This window comes from Nerophis lumbriciformis, linkage group LG04, assembly GCF_033978685.3.
Source record: "Nerophis lumbriciformis linkage group LG04, RoL_Nlum_v2.1, whole genome shotgun sequence".
NCBI lineage: Eukaryota > Metazoa > Chordata > Actinopteri > Syngnathiformes > Syngnathidae > Nerophis > Nerophis lumbriciformis.
In genome coordinates this window covers 41507290-41527705 of record NC_084551.2, presented here as the reverse complement: position 1 = coordinate 41527705, position 20416 = coordinate 41507290, and the positions used below count along the sequence as shown (strand labels likewise).

Sequence of the window (20416 nt, the reverse complement as noted above, 5' to 3'; positions counted from 1 at the left end):
TTTAAATCATATAATTTTGTATCCTATTGCTTTGTATGTTATTTACATACACTTTAGTAGAATACATATGACCTGTTATTGTCTGTTTATTTACATGGTGTCAATGTAGAAATATACTGTGCCACTCATACATACGCCATCAGCCTGAACTGGAAACAAACCACACACTTTTACAGTAAACTATAGTTCCAGGAACTTAAAGTTCCTGATCTTTTGGTGTAAAAGGGCCTATGTAATAACTGTATTTTTTCTGTTTATTTATGGTAAGGGTTGTCTACAATTTAACTATATCGATATTTAAACAAGTTCCTAATTATCTTTTATTACATCCTGTAGTGGCTATTTCGGCTGGTCAATTACTTCCCATCTATGAAGCACAGTCTTTATGCAACCACGTCAGAAATGATAAGACAGAGTTTGGTGTTACTCGTTAAGTGGGCTGGGTGTCAACTCACTCACTCCCCCTTCACCATCAACTTCTTTATTGAAATCAGAGAACACATTTACATAAAACACATCACTTCCTGTTCTGCTCAGATATAGGCAGCGGCCGCAAACCTTCAAAATAAAGTACCGTTACAATGACACAATATGAATCATACCCTTTGTAGCAAATGGCAGTTACACATACAATTGTTTGATCAAAACAATGTCAACAGTACACAATAAATACAACAAAATAAAAAATCATTTAAATATTTTGTTTCCATTGTCCTTCTGTGTCCTGTCCAGTTTGTAAACATAAAAAAATATATATTTAGAGACAATAAAAATATAAACCTGATCACTTTAGTATCGATTATATACTGATAGTAATGGTTTCGACACCGTCAATTTATGGCTCGACCGGCCGTCATCTTACATGTTGTGTGCTTATTGTGACAATGCTGTCATACAAACAGTTGTTGTTATACAGTATCATCTTATCTCCATCCATCCAACCATTTTCTACCGCTTGTTTATCTCTAGATTCTTATTAATCTAATTTCCTGTTAATATCATCTTATTTCCTACTACAACGTGGGGATTCCTATTGTAATTTTGAAATAGTGTTTCAATAGTATTGATCAAGATTTTGGTCAATTGCTCCATAATAGGAACAATCACCACAACACTTACTATATTACACACAACCCAAATTTAATTATGTGTGGGTTCCAATTGTATATTATGTTTAAAAAAATAATTTTTATTTTTGTATTCATTTACATGGACAGAGATGTCTACAAAATCCAAGAAGGTATTGGAGACAAACTGGGGATGTTGCTCCAATCCATGTCCACCTTCATCTTTTCCTTTGTTGTTGGCCTAAGCAAAGGATGGAAGCTCACTCTGGTCATCCTGGCTATCTGCCCTGTGTTAGGTCTTACAGCTGCACTTTTCAGTGGGGTAATCTTGGTCTCTGTGCATCCTTCAACAAGAGTAAGACTCTTCTTACTAGGCTTATACTGTGTATATCTCTCCCTAGATGGTGACATCATTCACATCTAAAGAACAGGCTGCCTATGCTAAAGCGGGGTCCGTGGCACAGGAGGTACTTTCTTCGATCAGAACTGTGTTTGCCTTCAATGGTCAGCAGAAAGAGATTGACAGGTTTGTGCAGGATGTTGACAATGTAAATGTACATGTACAAAATAAAGCCTGTGGTACGGCCAGTTAAGATTTTCAATCCAGCCCGCTAGACGTTTCAAAAATTATTATTTTTAAACCTTTCACATCGAAACTGTAGCCACCAATATGATAATTAGTGCCATTTTCAGATTACTGCAAATCTTGACCCACAGAAAGTATTCTAATTGTTGAAATCTGCGCTTTTGAGCGATATACTGTCACAGCAGCTGCAGGCAGATGAGGCACGAAGCAGAGTCGGCAGGGTTTGTTTACAGAGCAGCCAGCCTGTAATGCGGGTGTTAGGGACAGACGCAGAAGCAGATTTTTACAACAAAGTTCTGCAGAAAAGAGATATTAAATCAGATTGTCTGCGTTTCTTTAATACTATATTCATATTTCTCTTGGTTTGTTGCATTTTGCTTGATTGTAAAAGATGCTAATTGACGAGGTGGTCTGAGAAGTAAGTAAATATATATATATCCATCCATTTTCTACCGTTTATCCCTTTCGGGATCACGGGGGGTGCTGGAGCCTATCTCAGCTGCAATCGGGCAGTAGGCGGGGTACAGCCTGGACAAGTCGCCACCTCATCACAGGGCCAACACAGATAGACATACAACATTCACACTCACATTCACACACTAGGGCCAATTTAGTGTTGCTAATCAACCTATGCCCAGGTGCATGTCTTTGGAGGTGGGAGGAAGCCGGAGTACCCGGAGGGAACCCACGCAGTCACGGGGAGAACATGCAAACTCCACACAGAAAGATCCCGAGCGCAGGATCGAACCCAGGACCTTCGTATTGTGAGGCAGATGCACTAAATATGTATATATATATATATATATATATATATATATATATATATGTATGTATATATATATATATATATATATATATATATATATATATATATATATATATATATATATATATATATATATATATATATATATTGCGTTTAAAAGTTTACATACACTTGTAAAGTACATAATGTCCTGGTTGTCTTATGAATTTATTATGGGTCGACTGAAAATGTGACCAAATCTGCTGGGTCAAAAGTATACATACAGCAATGTTAATATTTGGTTACATGTCCCTTGGCAAGTTTCACTGCATTAAGGGGCTTTTGGTAGCCATCCACAAGTCTGTGGTTGAATTTTTGACCACTCCTCTTGACAAAATTGGTGCAGTTCGGCTAAATGTGTTGGTTTTCTGACATGGACTTGTTTCTTCAGCATTGTCTTTTGATTGATTCAAACTTTTATTAATAGATTGCACAATTAAGTACATATTCCGTACAATTGACCACTAAATGGTAACATCCGAATAAGTTTTTCAACTTGTTTGAGACGGGGTCCACGTAAATCAATTCATAGTAAATGGTCCACATGTTCTCAATCGGGTTTAAGTAAGGACTTTGGGAAGGCCATTCTAAAACCCTAATTCTAGCCTGATTTAGCCATTCCTTTATCACTTTTGACATGTGTTTGGGGTCATTGTCCTGTTGAAACACCCAACTGCGCCCAAGACCCAACCTCTGGGCTGATGATTTTAGGTTGTCCTGAAGAATTTGGAGGTAATCCTCCTTTTTCATTGTCCCATTTACTCTCTGTAAAGCACCAGTTCCATTGGCAGCAAAACAGGCCCAAAGCATAATACTACCACCACCATGCTTGACGGTAGGTATGGTGTTCCTGGGATTAAAGGCCTCACCTTTTCTCCTCCAAACATATTGCTGGAGATTGTGGCCAAACAGCTCAATTTTTGTTTCATCTGACATCACATGGACGAAGATAAGACCTTCTGAGGAAAGTTCTGTGGTCAGATGAAGCAAAAATTTTGCTGTTTGGCCACAATACCCAGCAATATGTTTGGAGGAGAAAAGGTGAGGCCTTTAATCCCAAGAACACCGTCCTACCGCCAAGCATGGTGGTGGAAGTATTATACTCTGGGCCTGTTTTGCTGCCAATGGAAGTGGTGCTTTAAATGGGACAATGAAAAAGGAGGATTACCTCCAAATTCTTCAGGACAACCTAAAATCATCAGCCCGGAGGTTGGGTCTTGGGCGCAGTTGGATATTCCAACAGGACAATGACCCCAAACACACGTCAAAAGTGGTAAAGGAATTACTAAATCAGGCTAGAATGAAGGTTTGAGAATGGCCTTCCCAAAGTTCTGACTGAAACGTGTGGACAATGTTGAAGAAACCAGTCCATGTCAGAAAACCAACACATTTAGCTGAACTGCACCAATTTTGTCAAGAGGAGTGGTCAAAAATTCAACCAGAACTTGCCAGAAGCTTGTGGATGGCTACCAAAAGCGCCTTATTGCAGTGAAACTTGCCAAGGGACATGTAACCAAATATTAACATTGCTGTACGTATACTTTTGACCCAGCAGATTTGGTCACATTTTCAGTAGACCCACAATGAATTCATAAAAGAACCAAACTTCATAAATGTTTTTTGTGACTAACAATTATGTGCTCCAATCACTCTATCACGAAAAAATAAGAGTTGTAGAAAGTATTGGAAACTCAAGACAGCCATGACATTATGTTCTTTACAGATGTATGTGAACTTTTGATCGCGACTGTATATATACACGCACACACACACAATATACAATAAATGCTCAGGTCTGCATTTGATTGTTCCAGAATACATAAAGTAGTGTTTTCGATCCTCAGCTTTGTTTTAATTGAAACATTTCTCTTGTTTTGTCTTTCTGATGCCTCACAGGTATCAAAAGCACTTGGAGTACGCTAAGAAAATGGGATTAAAGGCAACGCTAAGTGTAAATGTTATCATGGCGTTCACTTTCATGATGTCCAACGTGGCTTTTGCTCCAGCCTTCTGGTATGGGAGCACACTCGTTCTGAGTAATGAGTACACTGTGGGAACTGTCCTTGCAGTAAGTAGAGATGCTCATATGTAGAATGTCATAACTTTCACTTTTATTTAACAATAGTGCTCAAATAGAAGTGGGAAGCTAACAATAATGTTTGTGTGTTAGGTTTTATTCACTGTGCTTCTTGGAGCGTTTGCATTGGGTCAGTCATCACCTAACATCCAATCTTTTGCCAGTGCTCGAGGATCTGCATACAAGGTTTACAATATCATTGACAATGTAAGCTATTCCATATTTTATCATCCTAATTTTATTGCGTCTGAGCTCTGCAGAACAAAAGCACACCTTCTTATTTTTCCTGCCTATTTAATATCTATTGGACTTTTTATTTGTAAAATAGCTTTTAAGAGACATTAGTTACGAAGGAAGAAACACAAAGCACGTACCGTAATATTGTAGATAATCCCTAATAATCAAACAATATCAAACCACAATAATTTCGCAATATTAGCACAACTAAGAATAATTCATACTTGCCAACCTTGAGACCTCCGATTTCGGGAGGTGGGGGGGTGGGGTGGTGGTGGGGGCGTGGTCGGGGGCGTGGTTAAGAGGGGAGGAGTATATTTACAGCTAGAATTCACCAAGTCAAGTATTTCATATATATATATATAAGAAATACTTGACTTTCAGTTAATTCTAGCTATATATATATATATATATATATATATATATATATATATATGTATGTATGTGTGGGAAAAAAATCACAAGACTATTTCATCTCTACAGGCCTGTTTCATGAGGGGGGGTACCCTCAATCATCAGGAGATTTTAATGGGAGTATTCGCATACCATGGTTTATATAGGGCACAGAGTGGGTGGGTACAGGCTGGCGTAGGGGCGTGGTGATTGGCTCATGTGTTACCTAGGAGGTGTTTCCGTCTATGGCGGCATGCTGTTACAATTTCGCTGCGCTTGTTGAGGGATGACAGGTCTGGACGGTAAATAATAAACAGTTTCTCTTTCAAGCATAGGTTGCATCTTTTATTACCACTATTGTAAGGTGTGCTGGATGCAATAATTTGCCATGTTATTGAATATTCAACATTATTGTCTTTGAGGTCCCAAATGTGTTTGCTGAGTTCTGTGGTATTTCGCAGGTTTTGGTTCCTGAAAGAAGCCTTGTGATTGTTCCATCTGGTTTTGAATTCTCCCTCGGTTAATCCTACATATGTGTCGGATGCGTTAATGTCCTTGCGTATTACCTTAGATTGGTAGACAACTGATGTTTGTAAGCACCCCCCGTTGAGAGGGCAATCAGGTTTATTTCGACAGTTACAGCCTTTGTTGGTTTTAGAGTCGCTCTGTCTGGGGGCCGACGGCTCATTTGCAATTGTTTTGTTGTGGTTTGAGATGATTTGTCGTATATTGTTCATGCAGCTGTAGCTCAATTTAATGTTGTTCTTGTTGAATACTTTTCTTAGGGTGTTGTCTTTGGGAAAGTGTTTGTCAATCAGATTGAGGAATTTGTGTCCAATGTTAGTTGAGACGTTTTTGCTGTATGGGGGGTTGTACCAGATGATGTCGTTTCGTTTTCTGTTCTTTTTTGGCTGGTTTCCTGGCGTGGGTTCATAGGTGAGGGTGAAATTGTATCCGCTTTCATCAAGGGCTTTTTTTGAGAAATAACAGCTACCAACCATTCACGAAACCCAACACAACACTCCAATACGTGCACCATGACAGCAACCACCCACCCACCACCACGAAAAGAATACCTACCGGAATCAATAAAAGGCTATCGATGCTGTCATCTAGCAAAGCTGAATTTGACCAAGCAACCCCCCCGTACCAAAAAGCCCTTGATGAAAGCGGATACAATTTCACCCTCACCTATGAACCCACGCCAGGAAACCAGCCAAAAAAGAACAGAAAACGAAACGACATCATCTGGTACAACCCCCCATACAGCAAAAACGTCTCAACTAACATTGGACACAAATTCCTCAATCTGATTGACAAACACTTTCCCAAAGACAACACCCTAAGAAAAGTATTCAACAAGAACAACATTAAATTGAGCTACAGCTGCATGAACAATATACGACAAATCATCTCAAACCACAACAAAACAATTGCAAATGAGCCGTCGGCCCCCAGACAGAGCGACTCCAAAACCAACAAAGGCTGTAACTGTCGAAAGAAACCTGATTGCCCTCTCAACGGGGGGTGCTTACAAACATCAGTTGTCTACCAATCTAAGGTAATACGCAAGGACATTAACACATCCGACACATATGTAGGATTAACCGAGGGAGAATTCAAAACCAGATGGAACAATCACAAGGCTTCTTTCAGGAACCAAAACCTGCGAAATACCACAGAACTCAGCAAACACATTTGGGACCTCAAAGACAATAATGTTGAATATTCAATAACATGGCAAATTCTTGCATCTAGCACACCTTACAATAGTGGTAATAAAAGATGCAACCTATGCTTGAAAGAGAAACTGTTTATTATTTACCGTCCAGACCTGTCATCCCTCAACAAGCGCAGCGAAATTGTAACAGCATGCCGCCATAGACGGAAACACCTCCTAGGTAACACATGAGCCAATCACCACGCCCCTACGCCAGCCTGTACCCACCCACTCTGTGCCCTATATAAACCATGGTATGCGAATGCTCCCATTAAAATCTCCTGATGATTGAGGGCACCCCCCCTCATGAAACAGGCCTGTAGAGATGAAATAGTCTTGTGATTTTTTTCCCACACATACATATATTGCGCTCTACTACGGTATCGAGCACTATTTTTTGGATAACCTTATTAAGACATATATATATATATATATATATATATATATATATATATATATATATATATATATATATATATATATATATATATATATATATATATATATATAAATATATAAATAAGAGAAATACTTGATTAAATTTCAGTGTTCATTTATTTACACATAACACTCATCTACTCATTGTTGAGTTAAGGGTTGAATTGCCCATCCTTGTTCTATTCTCTGTCACTATTTTTCTAACCATGCTGAACACCCTCTCTGATGATGCATTCTGCTTCGTCTCCTTGTTGTGTGCGCAGTTGTGCACTGCACTCTCTAAAAGCCGTAGATGTTGTTGTCACATATGCATGTACAGTAGATGGCAGTATTGTCCTGTTTAAGAGTGTCACAACATTGCTGTTTACGGCAGACAAACTGCTTTACGGTAGACGAAAACGTGACTGCTGTTGTTGTGTGTTGTTGCCGCGCTGGGAGGACGTTAATGAAACTGCCTAACAATAAACCCACATAAGAAACCAAGAACTCGCCCTCGATCATTCTACAGTTATAACGTGATTGGGCAGCCACGCTGTTTATATTGTGGGAAAGCGGACGTGAAAACAGGCTGTCGACACATCACTCAGGTCTGCATGAATTTCGGGAGATTTTCGGGAGAAAATTTGTCCCGGGAGGTTTTCGGGAGAGGCGCTGAATTTCGGGAGTCTCCCGGAAAATCCGGGAGGGTTGGCAAGTATGGAATAATTCAACCAGGCTAAAGTATTGTAATAGGATTTTGATGGATGAATAAGAGAATTGCTTTCAATTAATTTGGGAAAATGTCTGTCCAATTACTATTTTCAGTTGTGTCACTTAAGAGTATTGAAACTTGAAGATATTTTGGTGGACTAATAGTTAATGTTGAAGGGTTTCCAACGATGCAAAGCAGCATCTTATAAACAGGTCCAATGATAGGCAAATAGATAATCCCAACTATCCTCCACTGATCTACCATCCACGGTACCAGCCATTCATTACATCTTCAAAACTTTTTCCCACAAACATGTAACTTTACAGATACCGAGTATTGACAGTTATTCGGAGCACGGCTACAAACCTAGCTTCATAAATGGAAACATTGAGTTCAAGAACATCCACTTTAACTACCCCTCAAGGCCAGAAGTCAAGGTAAGCTCCTCACTGACACTGTTTAACTTAAACTGATATTTGACTGTTCTATATTTGACATTGTATTATGCAGGTATTAAACAACTTATCCCTGGTTGTAAAGAGTGGACAGACCATGGCTTTAGTAGGAAGCAGTGGCTGTGGAAAAAGCACCACAATCCAGCTGTTGCAGAGGTTCTACGATATTCAAGAGGGATCTGTAAGCACATATCCTCACTCTAAAAACATATTCACAATAAATGGAAACTGCTGAATCTCAATGGGAGAACAAACGAGTCCATCAAAACCTTGATAATTTAGGTATTTCTTACAATCAAGAACATTCAAAAATAATATTCTTGTCTTTCTCTTTGTAGATATTTATTGATGACCATGACATCCGTTCTCTCAATGTCCGCTATCTGCGAGAGAAGATTGGTGTTGTGAGTCAAGAGCCAGTCCTTTTTGCCACCACCATCGCAGAGAACATTCGATACGGACAAATCGACGTGACGCAGCAGGAGATAGAGCAAGCTGCTAAGGAGGCCAACGCTTACGACTTTATAATGAACTTTCCTGATGTACAACTTTATTTATGACTTTACTTATGAACATATTTGACTGACACTTTCCAATGATGAGAATGTCTTCCTTGAACAGAAGTTTGAGACACTGGTTGGGGATCGAGGGATTCAGATGAGTGGAGGACAGAAGCAAAGAATCGCAATTGCTCGAGTGCTTGTCCGTAACCCCAAAATACTTCTGCTGGATGAAGCAACATCTGCTCTTGATGTTGAGAGTGAGACTATGGTACAATCTGCACTGGACAAGGTACAAACATATGTTTCGGCACATGTTGAGGCACTTCTCTTCTTTAAACTAAAACATTTTTATTCTAGTTTGTACTCGTGTGGTCCAAACATTAGTTGGTTACTTGGTATGTCCAAATTTGAGGTAACCCTTGTGAGTACATAAAGCACCACCGAATGGCGCCACTGAATGGCCGCTGAATTGAACTTTTTGCACTTTTATTGTCGTTTATGTCATTTGTGTTCTTTAATGTTTCCCTCTTGTTTTCATGTGTTTTTGACCAACTTTTTTTGTCAACGTTTTGTATCTGAACTGCAACATCATCGTTTCCCCATTGTGGGATAATAGTCAATTCTATCCTATCCTATATTTCAGAGGCAGCACAATCGCGATAAACCCAGACAACAATACATTTTCTTTCAACTGCAAGTTTGCCGTAATTACCAAGGTGGACCCATAAGTAGTTTTTTACATCAATAACAGAGGCATGAGACTGATTGTTATTTGTTTAAATTGGACACATGTTCAGCATGGGCAAATATACAGTAAGTCCCCCCAGGATTTCGCCATGTTGGGATTGCGCAAATTCAACTGATACCCGCAAATTATGTGCAGTTTTGCTTAGTCCAATCGCCACATTTTCCCCGCACATTTGACCAATCATCGATAGTAGCACTCGATTGCAACGGAACAAAGTGTTGGAGCACAAACAAAAGTTTACGATCGTCTTTCAACTTTCTAAATGCAGAAATGTGCACAAGAATATCTGCAACTTGTGGATGACAAAGTAGACATCAGACAATAATAATAATAATAATAAAAATATCAACAACAATAAGACAGCCTTTGGTGGTGTTTGTTTTACAAAAAATGCACTAGTGCGTGTGAATTAGTCACGTGTGTGAACAATACAAATACCAGCAGATGGTGCACAATGTTGGATAAGATACGTATTTAATACACTATGTATAAATGTATATGTTGTGAATTAAGATTATATTGACAATAACTTTCAATCAATCAATCAATCAATGTTTATTTATATAGCCCTAAATCACAAGTGTCTCAAAGGGCTGCACAAGCCACAACGACATCCTCGGTATAGCCCACATAAGGGCAAGGAAAAACTCACCCCAGTGGGACGTCGATGTGAATGACTATGAGAAACCTTGGAGAGGACCGCATATGTGGGTAACCCCCCCCCCCCCTCTAGGGAGACCGAATGCAATGGATGTCGAGTGGGTCTAACATAATATTGTGAGAGTCCAGTCCATAGTGGATCCAGCATAACAGTAAGAGTCCAGTCCACAGTGGGGTCAGCAGGAAACCATCCCGAGCGGAGCAGCGCAGAGATGTTCCCAACCGATATACAGGCGAGCGGTCCACCCCGACCCCGGACAGCCAGCACCCCATCCATGGCCACCGGATCTGTGTGTCTCCCCTTCCACAAGGGATAGGGGGGAGCAGAGGAGAAAAGAAAAGAAACGGCAGATCAACTGGTCTAAAAAAAGGGGGGCTATTCAAAGGCTAGAGTATACAAATGAGTTTTGAGATGGGACTTAAATGTTTCTACTGAGGTAGCATCTCTAACTGTTACCGGGAGGGCATTCCATAGTGCTGGAGCCCGAATAGAAAACGCTCTACAGCCCGCAGACTTTTTTTGGGCTCTGGCAATCACTAATAAGCCGGAGTTCTTTGAACGCAGATTTCTTGCCGGGACATATGGTACAATACAATCGGCAAGATAGGCTGGAGCTAGACCGTGTAGTATTTTATACGTAAGTAGTAAAACCTTAAAGTCGCATCTTAAGTGCACAGGAAGCCAGTGCAGGTGAGCCAGTATAGGCGTAATATGATCAAACTTTCTTGTTCTTGTCAAAAGTCTAGCAGCCGCATTTTGTACCAACTGTAATCTTTTAATGCTAGACATAGGGAGACCCGAAAATAATACGTTACAGTAATCGAGACGAGACGTAACGAACGCATGAATAATGATCTCAGCGTCGCTAGTGGACAAAATGGAACGAATTTTAGCGATATTACGGAGATGAAAGAAGGCCGTTTTAGTAACACTCTTAATGTGTGACTCAAAGGAGAGAGTTGGGTCGAAGATAATACCCAGATTCTTTACTGAGTCGCTTTGTGTAATTGTTTGGTTGTCAAATGTTAAGGTGGTATTATCAAATAAATGTCGGTGTTTAGCAGGACCGATAATCAGCATTTCCGTTTTCTTAGTGTTGAGTTGCAAGAAGTTAGCGGACATCCATTGTTTAATTTCATTAAGACACGCCTCCAGCTGACTACAATCCGGCGTGTTGGTCAGCTTTAGGGGCATGTAGAGTTGGGTGTCATCAGCATAGCAATGAAAGCTAACACCGTATTTGCGTATGATGTCGCCTAGCGGCAACATGTAAATACTAAAGAGTGCAGGGCCAAGAACCGAACCTTGGGGGACTCCGCACGTTACCTTAACATAGTCCGAGGTCACATTGTTATGGGAGACGCACTGCATCCTGTCAATAAGATAAGAGTTAAACCACGACAAGGCTAAGTCTGACATACCAATACGTGTTTTGATACGCTCTAATAAAATGTTATGATCGACGGTATCGAAAGCAGCGCTAAGATCAAGAAGCAGCAACATAGATGACGCATCAGAATCCATCGTTAGCAGTAGATCATTAGTCATTTTTGCGAGGGCTGTCTCCGTAGAGTGATTTGCCCTGAAACCGGATTGAAAAGGTTCACAGAGATTGTTAGACATTAAGTGTTCATTTAGCTGCTGTGCGACAATTTTTTCGAGGATTTTCGAGATAAACGGAAGCCGGTAGTTTACCATGAGGTCAGGATCGAGGTTAGGTCTTTTGAGCAAAGGATGAATAACCGCTTTTTTGAATGCTAGTGGAACAGTGCCAGAGGAAAGTGATACGTTTATAATATTTAGCACTGATGGACCTAATAATACAAAAAGCTCCTTAATAAGTTTCCCAGGAAATGGGTCAAGTAAACATGTTGTTTGTTTTGTCCCATTGACACATCTTAACAATTCCTCTAGTGTTATTTCATCAAAGGGAGAGAAACTATTTTGGAGGGCGGTATCCTTCGTAGATACAGTCGTATCTGTGTTAATAGAACCCAGTTGTAGCTGCGATGCATTGTCTTTAATCTCCTTTCTAATGAGTTCAATTTTCTTATTAAAGAAATTCATAAAATCATCTGCTGAGTGGGTGGAGCTACTGGGAGGAGTCCCTTGTTGGGTTAGCGATGCTACTGTACTAAACAAAAATTTCGGATCATTTTTGTTGAGGTGGATGAGATTTGAGTAATATTTAGCTTTAGCTAGGGTAAGCATGTGTTTATAAGTTATTAAACTATCACTCCATGCTTGATGGAAAACCTCAAGTTTAGTAGCGCGCCATTTGCGTTCCAGCTTTCTACATGATAATTTATGGGCTCTAGTTTCTTCTGTAAACCATGGGGTGCGCCTTTTAGGGGCTCTTTTAAGCTTTAGCGGTGCTATACTATCAATGGTGTCGCGCAGGGCGTCGTTAAAGTTGTTAGTGAGGTTATCAATAAAGCCGACATAATTTGGGAATGGTGCCATTACCGAAGGCAGTAGGCCAGCAAGAGTCATCGTTGTGGCAGCATTAATGTTGCGGCTGCTATAGTAGTTATTATTATTAGTTTGTTGACAATGAGTCAGAACTTCAAATTTTATAAGGTAATGATCGGACATTACTTTAGTATACGGGAGTATCGTATCTTTGGAGGTGGTGACACCCCTGACCAGCACTAGATCTATCGTATTTCCGTTGCGATGCGTAGGTTCATTTATTATTTGTGTAAGACCACAGCTATCAATTATAGTCTGGAGCGCCATGCACTGAGGGTCCGATGGGGTATTCATATGGATATTAAAGTCCCCCATTATGATTATATTGTCGGCGTGCGTCACTAAATCAGCAACGAACTCTGAAAATTCACTGATGAAGTCCGAATTGGGTCCTGGGGGGCGGTAGATAACAGCCAGGTGGAGAGGCAGCGGTGTGACAAACCTCATAGTAAGCATCTCAAACGAGTTATATTTATTATTTAGGTTCGGGGTAAGATTAAAGTTTTTATTGTGTATGAGTGCAACTCCCCCACCCCTTTTAATGGGACGGGCAATATGCGCTCCCGCATAGCCAGGAGGAGACGCCTCACCCAGCGCAAAGAAATCGTCTGGTTTGAGCCAGGTCTCGGCGAGACCAATAACGTCAAGATTATTGTCTCTAATGACCTCATTAACTAATAGCGTTTTGGAAGATAATGATCTTATGTTTAAGAAGCCCATATTATAGGTAGTGGGCTGTTTTGAGGAGTTTTTGTTGAAATTATCCGTAGTAGCAATATTAATAATGTTGTGTTTATTATGTGTAGTGCACTTTAAATAATTTCGACCATATCTAGGAATTGATATGACGGGAATTTTTCGATTGTTTGCTTGATGTTGTGATAAACCGAACGCATCATAACTTGCCACCTCAGTAGAGTGCATGTCTACTTCTGACACAGAAAAAACATTTTTTGAGTTGTGTATTGTTCTAAAATAGTTGCTATGTGTGCAGGTATTATCCAGCCTGGCGCTGGCTAGTTCTATTTTAACTAACTTCTCACCCGGACTAGCGCTTCTTTGAGGATTAGCCTTTCGCTTTGTTGTTAGCCCCGCTCGGCATCCCCGCTTCTGCTTCCGCTCACACCGCTTACGTGTCTTCCGTTGACGGTCCCCGCTGGCACTTGACTCCGCTGCTTTAGAGGCCGCTGGATGTAGCCAGCGAAGAATCCCCATGCTAGCGAGGAGGTCGAAAGTACCCGTATCTTTCAGCCTATAACGGCCCGATCTATCCACATCCAGAATCGTCTGTCGGTCGTATCTGATCACGAAGTGTCCACACTGTGAGCCAGCAATGAAATAGACAGAATTGACGGGTATTTTTGCCAAATCGCTCTACACTTCCAAGAGCGTCTGCAAGCCGCTGCCATCAGGGCGCCGCCATCTTAATAGGCATGTGTAAATATACAATACAGTATCTCACAAAAGTGAGATACTGTACTGTACACACTTCAACCATTTTTACTACAGTACATCTATACCAAGGGAGAAGACTAGAAATTAAGCTAGATATACTTTTGAGTACTCAGTAAACAGCAGGTATAAAAAGTGTCATTTTTATAGTAATGTCCTTTGGGATTTTTTGCATTGTTTGTTCATCTTTAGCATAAATTATTTTTAATTATGAAATGTATGTTTTTTTAATCATGTGAAGGCTGATATGTAATATATAGTATTTTCCTTGCAGTAATACACGTGTACTTTGTTCTGGCAAAGCCTATTTTGCACTTTCTTGTTTGCCATGTTCGTCAGGTGCTCTTCTCAATCTTTGCGTTTGAATTTAATAATTGCAGTAATTAGTACTTTTTCTTCATCAAAGTTCCCTTTTATAATTGCAGAGGGAGGATCACGACAATTTATTGCAACTTTTACTTTCTCCCCTAATTGTATTGATACGAACACTTAAAAAAACCTTTCACTTTCCATTGCAATGTTTGTGAAGAACTTCTGCAAATTCAGGCATCTCAAAAAAGGCCAGAAGATTCTGGGGGGACTAATGCATTTTTGTCAATGTTCAAAAATGTTTAATATCAGATGAAAATGAAGCATAGTTTGTTATAGTTGTTCAAATGCTTTTCTTTTTGGGGTCAGGATTACAAAAAACGATAGGTTGATAGGTTATAAATCATGCTTCTACCCTTTGTAGAAGTAGATTGTTGCATCTAGTCGAGAAGTTGGTTAACTTTGAAATTTCACACGCTATGTAAAAATCTGGACCCTAGTTCTTTGAGCGTGAGGCTGATGTAACAGTTGGTTAGGGGGCGCATAATAAATCAAAATAACATAACATAACATAACAAGAGAGATGACTCTCCATTGCCTGCATACTAGCAGTTTTGTACTGTTTAGAACGCACAGAAAAGGTATTGAGAAATGTTCTTGTCTCACATAAGGATTGTGGATGATGAGCACCCTTCCAAAAAACTTCAAAGTTTCATGCAATTTATACAAAAGTGTTATGTTTTGTGCAGGTCAGACAGGGTCGGACCACCATAATTGTGGCCCATCGCCTCTCGACTATCAAAAACGCTGATATCATTGCTGGCATACAAAATGGAGAGGTTGTTGAGTTGGGGACTCATAGTCAGCTGATGGAAAAACAGGGTGTCTATCACACTCTCGTCACTATGCAGGTAAACTTTTACTCAACGTTTGGGTGATGTTTATATTTTTAAAACTATCAACTTTGTACTTTGCCATCATTTCCATCTTACAGACAATTCAAAAAGCAGAGGAGAAGGATGAGTTTCAGCAGCATGAAAATACACCACTGTCAATAACTTTCTCAGAATCTTCTTTGCAAAAAAGGAAGTTTTCCTCTGCTGACTCAGAGGGGAAAAAAGAAGAGAAAGAAACGTTGGTAGATGCTACAGAAAAGACAGTGGATGTAGAATTGGTACTGGAAATGTCTCAATTTGCTTTACAAATAAGAAGGGAGGGAATTGATCCAGCTCTTTGTCCCCCTTTCTACAGGATGAAAAAGTTCCACTTGTGTCATTCCTCGAAGTGATGCGTTTCAACCTTCCCGAATGGCCTTACTTTTTGTTTGGAAGCATCTGTGCTGCACTCAATGGAATGATGCTGCCTACATTCGATATCATCGTCGCCAAGTTCGTTGTTGTAGGTTACAACTTCTTCCAAACAAGATTGCTTTAATTTTGGACAAAATCACAGAAAGTGGCTTTTTAAACCAGGGGTGTTCAAACTACGACCCGCTGACCAAGTGTGAGACATCATGAGTTTAATAAGGAATCATGCCAGCAGGGGGATTGCATTAATTTTAGAGTGCGGCCACCGCTGCTGCTCACTGCTCCCCAACAAGAGGATGGGTCAAATAGAGGGAGTAATTTCACCACACCTAGTGTCTGTCACTATCAGTGGTACTTTTTTTAAAAGTCCCAAATGTTTTGATGCTGCTATTTTGCCGCCATCTACTAGAAAACATGAGTTTTTCTTGGTCAATGATCTATTGTTACATTCTGACTGAAATCATGCATTTATTTATATGACTTGCAAACAAATGCAAAAAAATCCAACCAACACAAAGTGTCAACAGACATGGTCACTGAACTTTGTGGATATTATACAAATGTCCATACGCCATAAAAACATCTAAATTGCACCCATTCACATCGATTACAAAGCATGATGGGAAAAATGCAAAACACGCTCCACTTTTATCCATGTTTGCCTCATTTTAACTGAATGATATATCTGATTGAATCCAAAACACGGTAGTAAACAAGGTAGAAGTCTCTCACATACTCTTCCAATTATATTAATTATATATCTATTATACTTATATAATAGGTACACACAAATAGGAATACATATTTATATATATAATATATATATACTGTATATAATATATATAGATAAATATGTATCTATATATATATATAGATAAATATGTATCTATATATATATATAGATAAATATTTATCTATATCTATATATAGATATAGATACATATGTATCTATATCTATATATAGATATATGTATCTCGGGGCGGTATGGTGTAGTGGGTAGAGCGGCCGTGCCAGAAACCTGGGGGTTGCAGGTTCGCTCCCCGCCTCTTGACATCCAAATCACTGCCGTTGTGTCCTTGGGCAGGACACTTCACCCTTGCCCCTGGTGCCGGTCACACTGGTGAATGAATGATGAATGAATGATAGGTGGTGGTCGGAGGGGCTGTAGGCGCAAACTGGCAGCTTCGCTTCCATCAGTCTATCCCAGGGCAGCTGTAGCTACAAATGTAGCTTACCACCACCAGGTCTGAATGAATGATGGGTTCCCACTTCTCTGTGAGCGCTTTGAGTATCTAATAATAGAAAAGCACGATATAAAATCTAATCCATTATATATATATATATATATATATATATATATATATATCGTGTGTATTTGTGTGTGTGTGTGTGTGTGTGTGTGTGTATATACAGTCGCGATCAAAAGTTTACATACACTTGTAAAGAACATAATGTCATGGCTGTCTTGAGTTTCCAATACTTTTTACAACTCATAATTTTTTGTTATAGAGTGAGTGGAGCACATACTTGTTGGTCACAAAAAACATTTATGAAGTTTTTTTTTTTTTTATGAATTTATTATGGGTCTACTGAAAATGTGACCAAATCTGCTGGGTCAAAAGTATACATAAAGCAATGTTAATATTTGGTTACATGTCCCTTGGCAAGTTTCACTGCAATAAGGCACTTTTGGTAGTCATCCACAAGCTTCTGGCAAGCTTCTGGTTGAATTTCTGACCACTCATCTTGACAAAATTGGTGCAGTTCAGCATAATTTGTTGGTTTTCTAACATGGACTTGTTTCTTCAGCTTTGTCCAACGTTTAAGTCAGGACTTTGGGAAGGCCATTTTAAAACCTTAATTGTAGCTTAATTTAGCCATTCCTTTACCACTTTTGACGTGTGTTTAAGGTCATTTTCCTGTTGGAACACCCAACCGCGGCCAAGACCCAACCTCCGGTCTGATGATTTTAGGTAATCCTCCTTTTTCATTGTCCCATTTACTCTCTGTTAAGCACCAGTTCCATTGGCAGCAAAACAGGCCCAGAGCATAATAATACCACCACCATGCTTGATGGTAGTTATGGTGTTCCTGGGATTAAAGGCCTCACCTTTTCTCCTCCAAATATATTGCTGGGTATTGTGGCCAAACAGTTACATTTTTGTTTCATCTGACCACATAACTTTCCTCCAGAAGGTCTTATCTTTGTCCATGTGATGTCAGATGAAATGAATGGCCTGAATGGCTTAATCAGGCTACAATGAAGGTTTTAGAATGGCCTTCTCAAAGTCCTGGAACAATTCTGAAGAAACAGGTCCATGTCAGAAAACCAACAAATTTACCTGAACTGCACCAATTTTGTCAAGAGGAGTGGTCAAAAATTCAACCAGAAGCTTGCCAGAAGCTTGTGGATGGCTACCAAAAGCGCCTTATTGCAGTGAAACTTGCCAAGGGACATGCTGTATGTATACTTTTGACCCAGCAGATTTGGTCATATTTTTAGTAGACCCATAATAAATTAATAAAAGAACCAAACTTCATGAAAGTTTTTTTGTGACCAACAAGTATGTGCTCCAATCACTCTATCACGAAAAAATAAGAGTTGTAGAAATTATTGGAAACACAAGACAGACATGACATTATGTTCTTTACAAGTGTATATAAACTTTTGATCGCGACTGTATATACAGTACAGGCCAAAAGTTTGGACACACCTTCTCATTCACAACACAACTGATGGTCCCAACCCCATTGATAAAGCAAGACATTCCACTAATCAACCCTGATAAGGCACACCGGTGAAGTGAAAACCATTTCAGGTGAGTACCTCTGACACCATCGAGAGAATGCTAAGAATGTGCGAAGCACTAATCAAAGCAAAATGTGGCTATTTTGAAGAAACTAGAATATAAAACATGTTTTCAGTTATTTCACCTTTTTTTTGTTAAGTACATACCTCCACATGTGTTCATTCATAATTTTGATGCTTTCAGTGACAATCTATACAATCAATAGTCATGAAAATAAAGAAAACACATTGATTGAGAAGGTGTGTCCAAACTTTTGGCCTGTACTGTGTGTGTGTGTGTGTGTGTGTGTGTGTGTGTGTGTGTGTGTGTGTGTGTGTGTGTGTGTGTGTGTGTGTGTGTGTGTGTGTGTGTGTGTGTGTGTGTGTGTGTGTGTGTACGTGCGTGTGTGCGCGTGTGTGTGTGTATACACACAGTTACTTTACATGCAGTCGACTTTCGGTCCTCGGCCAAATTATTGCGGCCCCCAAGTCAAAACGTTTGGACACCCCTGTTTTAAATGATCAACACAAAATTGTGAACCTGCTTTTTTCAAACTTTCAGGTGTTTTCGACTTCTGATCAAGAGGAGATCAGAAAAAACTCTGTCTTCCTTTCCCTAATGTTTGCAGTTATTGGAGTTGCATCTTTTTTTATCGTATTTCTTCAGGTATGCATGCACACATTTTCCACAACATGTTAGTACAGTGTAATCACAATTAAAATAAGTTGAGCATTAGCCATAGTTTACTGAACATAAGTCATGAAAACAAAACCCAAAAAAGCAATGCTAGCTTTTACAAAACCAGTGAAGTTGGCACGTTGTGGAAATCGTAAATAAAAACAGAATACAATGATTTGCAAATTCTTTTCAACTTATATTCAATTGAATATACTGGGTTCCGCTAATGCCGAGCCTCCCAAAGGGGTCAAAAAAATATCCCATCTGGAAAAATGGTACCGCCGGGTTGTGGAACAAAGTTTGGAGAAAGAAACAATTTTGGCCTGCATGGCCGGAGGACACAATGTGGAAGATTCTGCGCTGCCCGCATTGGACTTGTTTGCTACAATAAATGTCATCGTCGTCATGAGTGATCGCCAAACACGTTTACACCGGATACCTTTCTTGACAAAAACCTGGTGGGGGATCAAACCCATTTTCTGGGCCACAAGACGTACATACATGTACAAAACCCAAAACCAGGGAAGTTGGCACGTTGAGTAAATGGTAAAAACAGAATACAATGATTTGCTAATCCTTTTCATCCTATATTCAATTAAATAGACTGCAAAGACAATATATTTAATGTTCGAACTGATAAACTTTGTTATAGCTCATTTGAAATTTGATGCCTGCAACATGTTTCAAAAAAGCTGGCACAAGTGCCAAAAAAAACTGAGAAAGTTGAGGAATGTTCATCAAACCCTTATTTGGAACATCCCACAGGTGAACAGGCTAATTGGGAAAAGGTGGGTGCCATGATTGGGTATAAAAGCAGCTTCCATGAAATGCTCAGTCATTCACAAACAAGGATGGGGCGAGGGTCACCACGTTGTGAACAAATGACTGAGCAAATTGTTTAACAACAACATTTCTCAACCAGCTATTGCAAGGAATTTAGGGATTTCACCATCTACGGTCTGTAATATCATCAAAAGGTTCAGAGAATCTGGAGCGATCACTGTACGTGAGCCCAAGACCGAAAACC

General features: G+C 39.7%; 1 protein-coding gene across 6 annotated transcripts in view; it reads left to right on the top strand.

Annotated features, from left to right (window-relative positions):
* Positions 1-20416, top strand: part of LOC133602357 (phosphatidylcholine translocator ABCB4-like) — a 158903-nt gene that overhangs the window by 67355 nt on the left and 71132 nt on the right. For 4 of the 6 annotated variants that reach the window (XM_061955550.1, XM_061955525.1, XM_061955533.1 and 1 more), the window contains 12 exons: positions 1218-1389; positions 1469-1593; positions 4355-4526; positions 4629-4742; positions 8341-8451; positions 8525-8650; positions 8808-9011; positions 9091-9261; positions 15364-15525; positions 15609-15788; positions 15866-16012; positions 19273-19377. In XM_061955550.1, coding sequence (XP_061811534.1) covers positions 1218-1389; positions 1469-1593; positions 4355-4526; positions 4629-4742; positions 8341-8451; positions 8525-8650; positions 8808-9011; positions 9091-9261; positions 15364-15525; positions 15609-15788; positions 15866-16012; positions 19273-19377 — 1789 coding nt within the window. Of the gene's footprint in view, positions 1-1217; positions 1390-1468; positions 1594-4354; positions 4527-4628; positions 4743-8340; positions 8452-8524; positions 8651-8807; positions 9012-9090; positions 9262-15363; positions 15526-15608; positions 15789-15865; positions 16013-19272; positions 19399-20416 lie in introns of those variants that run through there. The other 2 variants (XM_061955558.1, XM_061955566.1) reach the window with 2 other exon arrangements.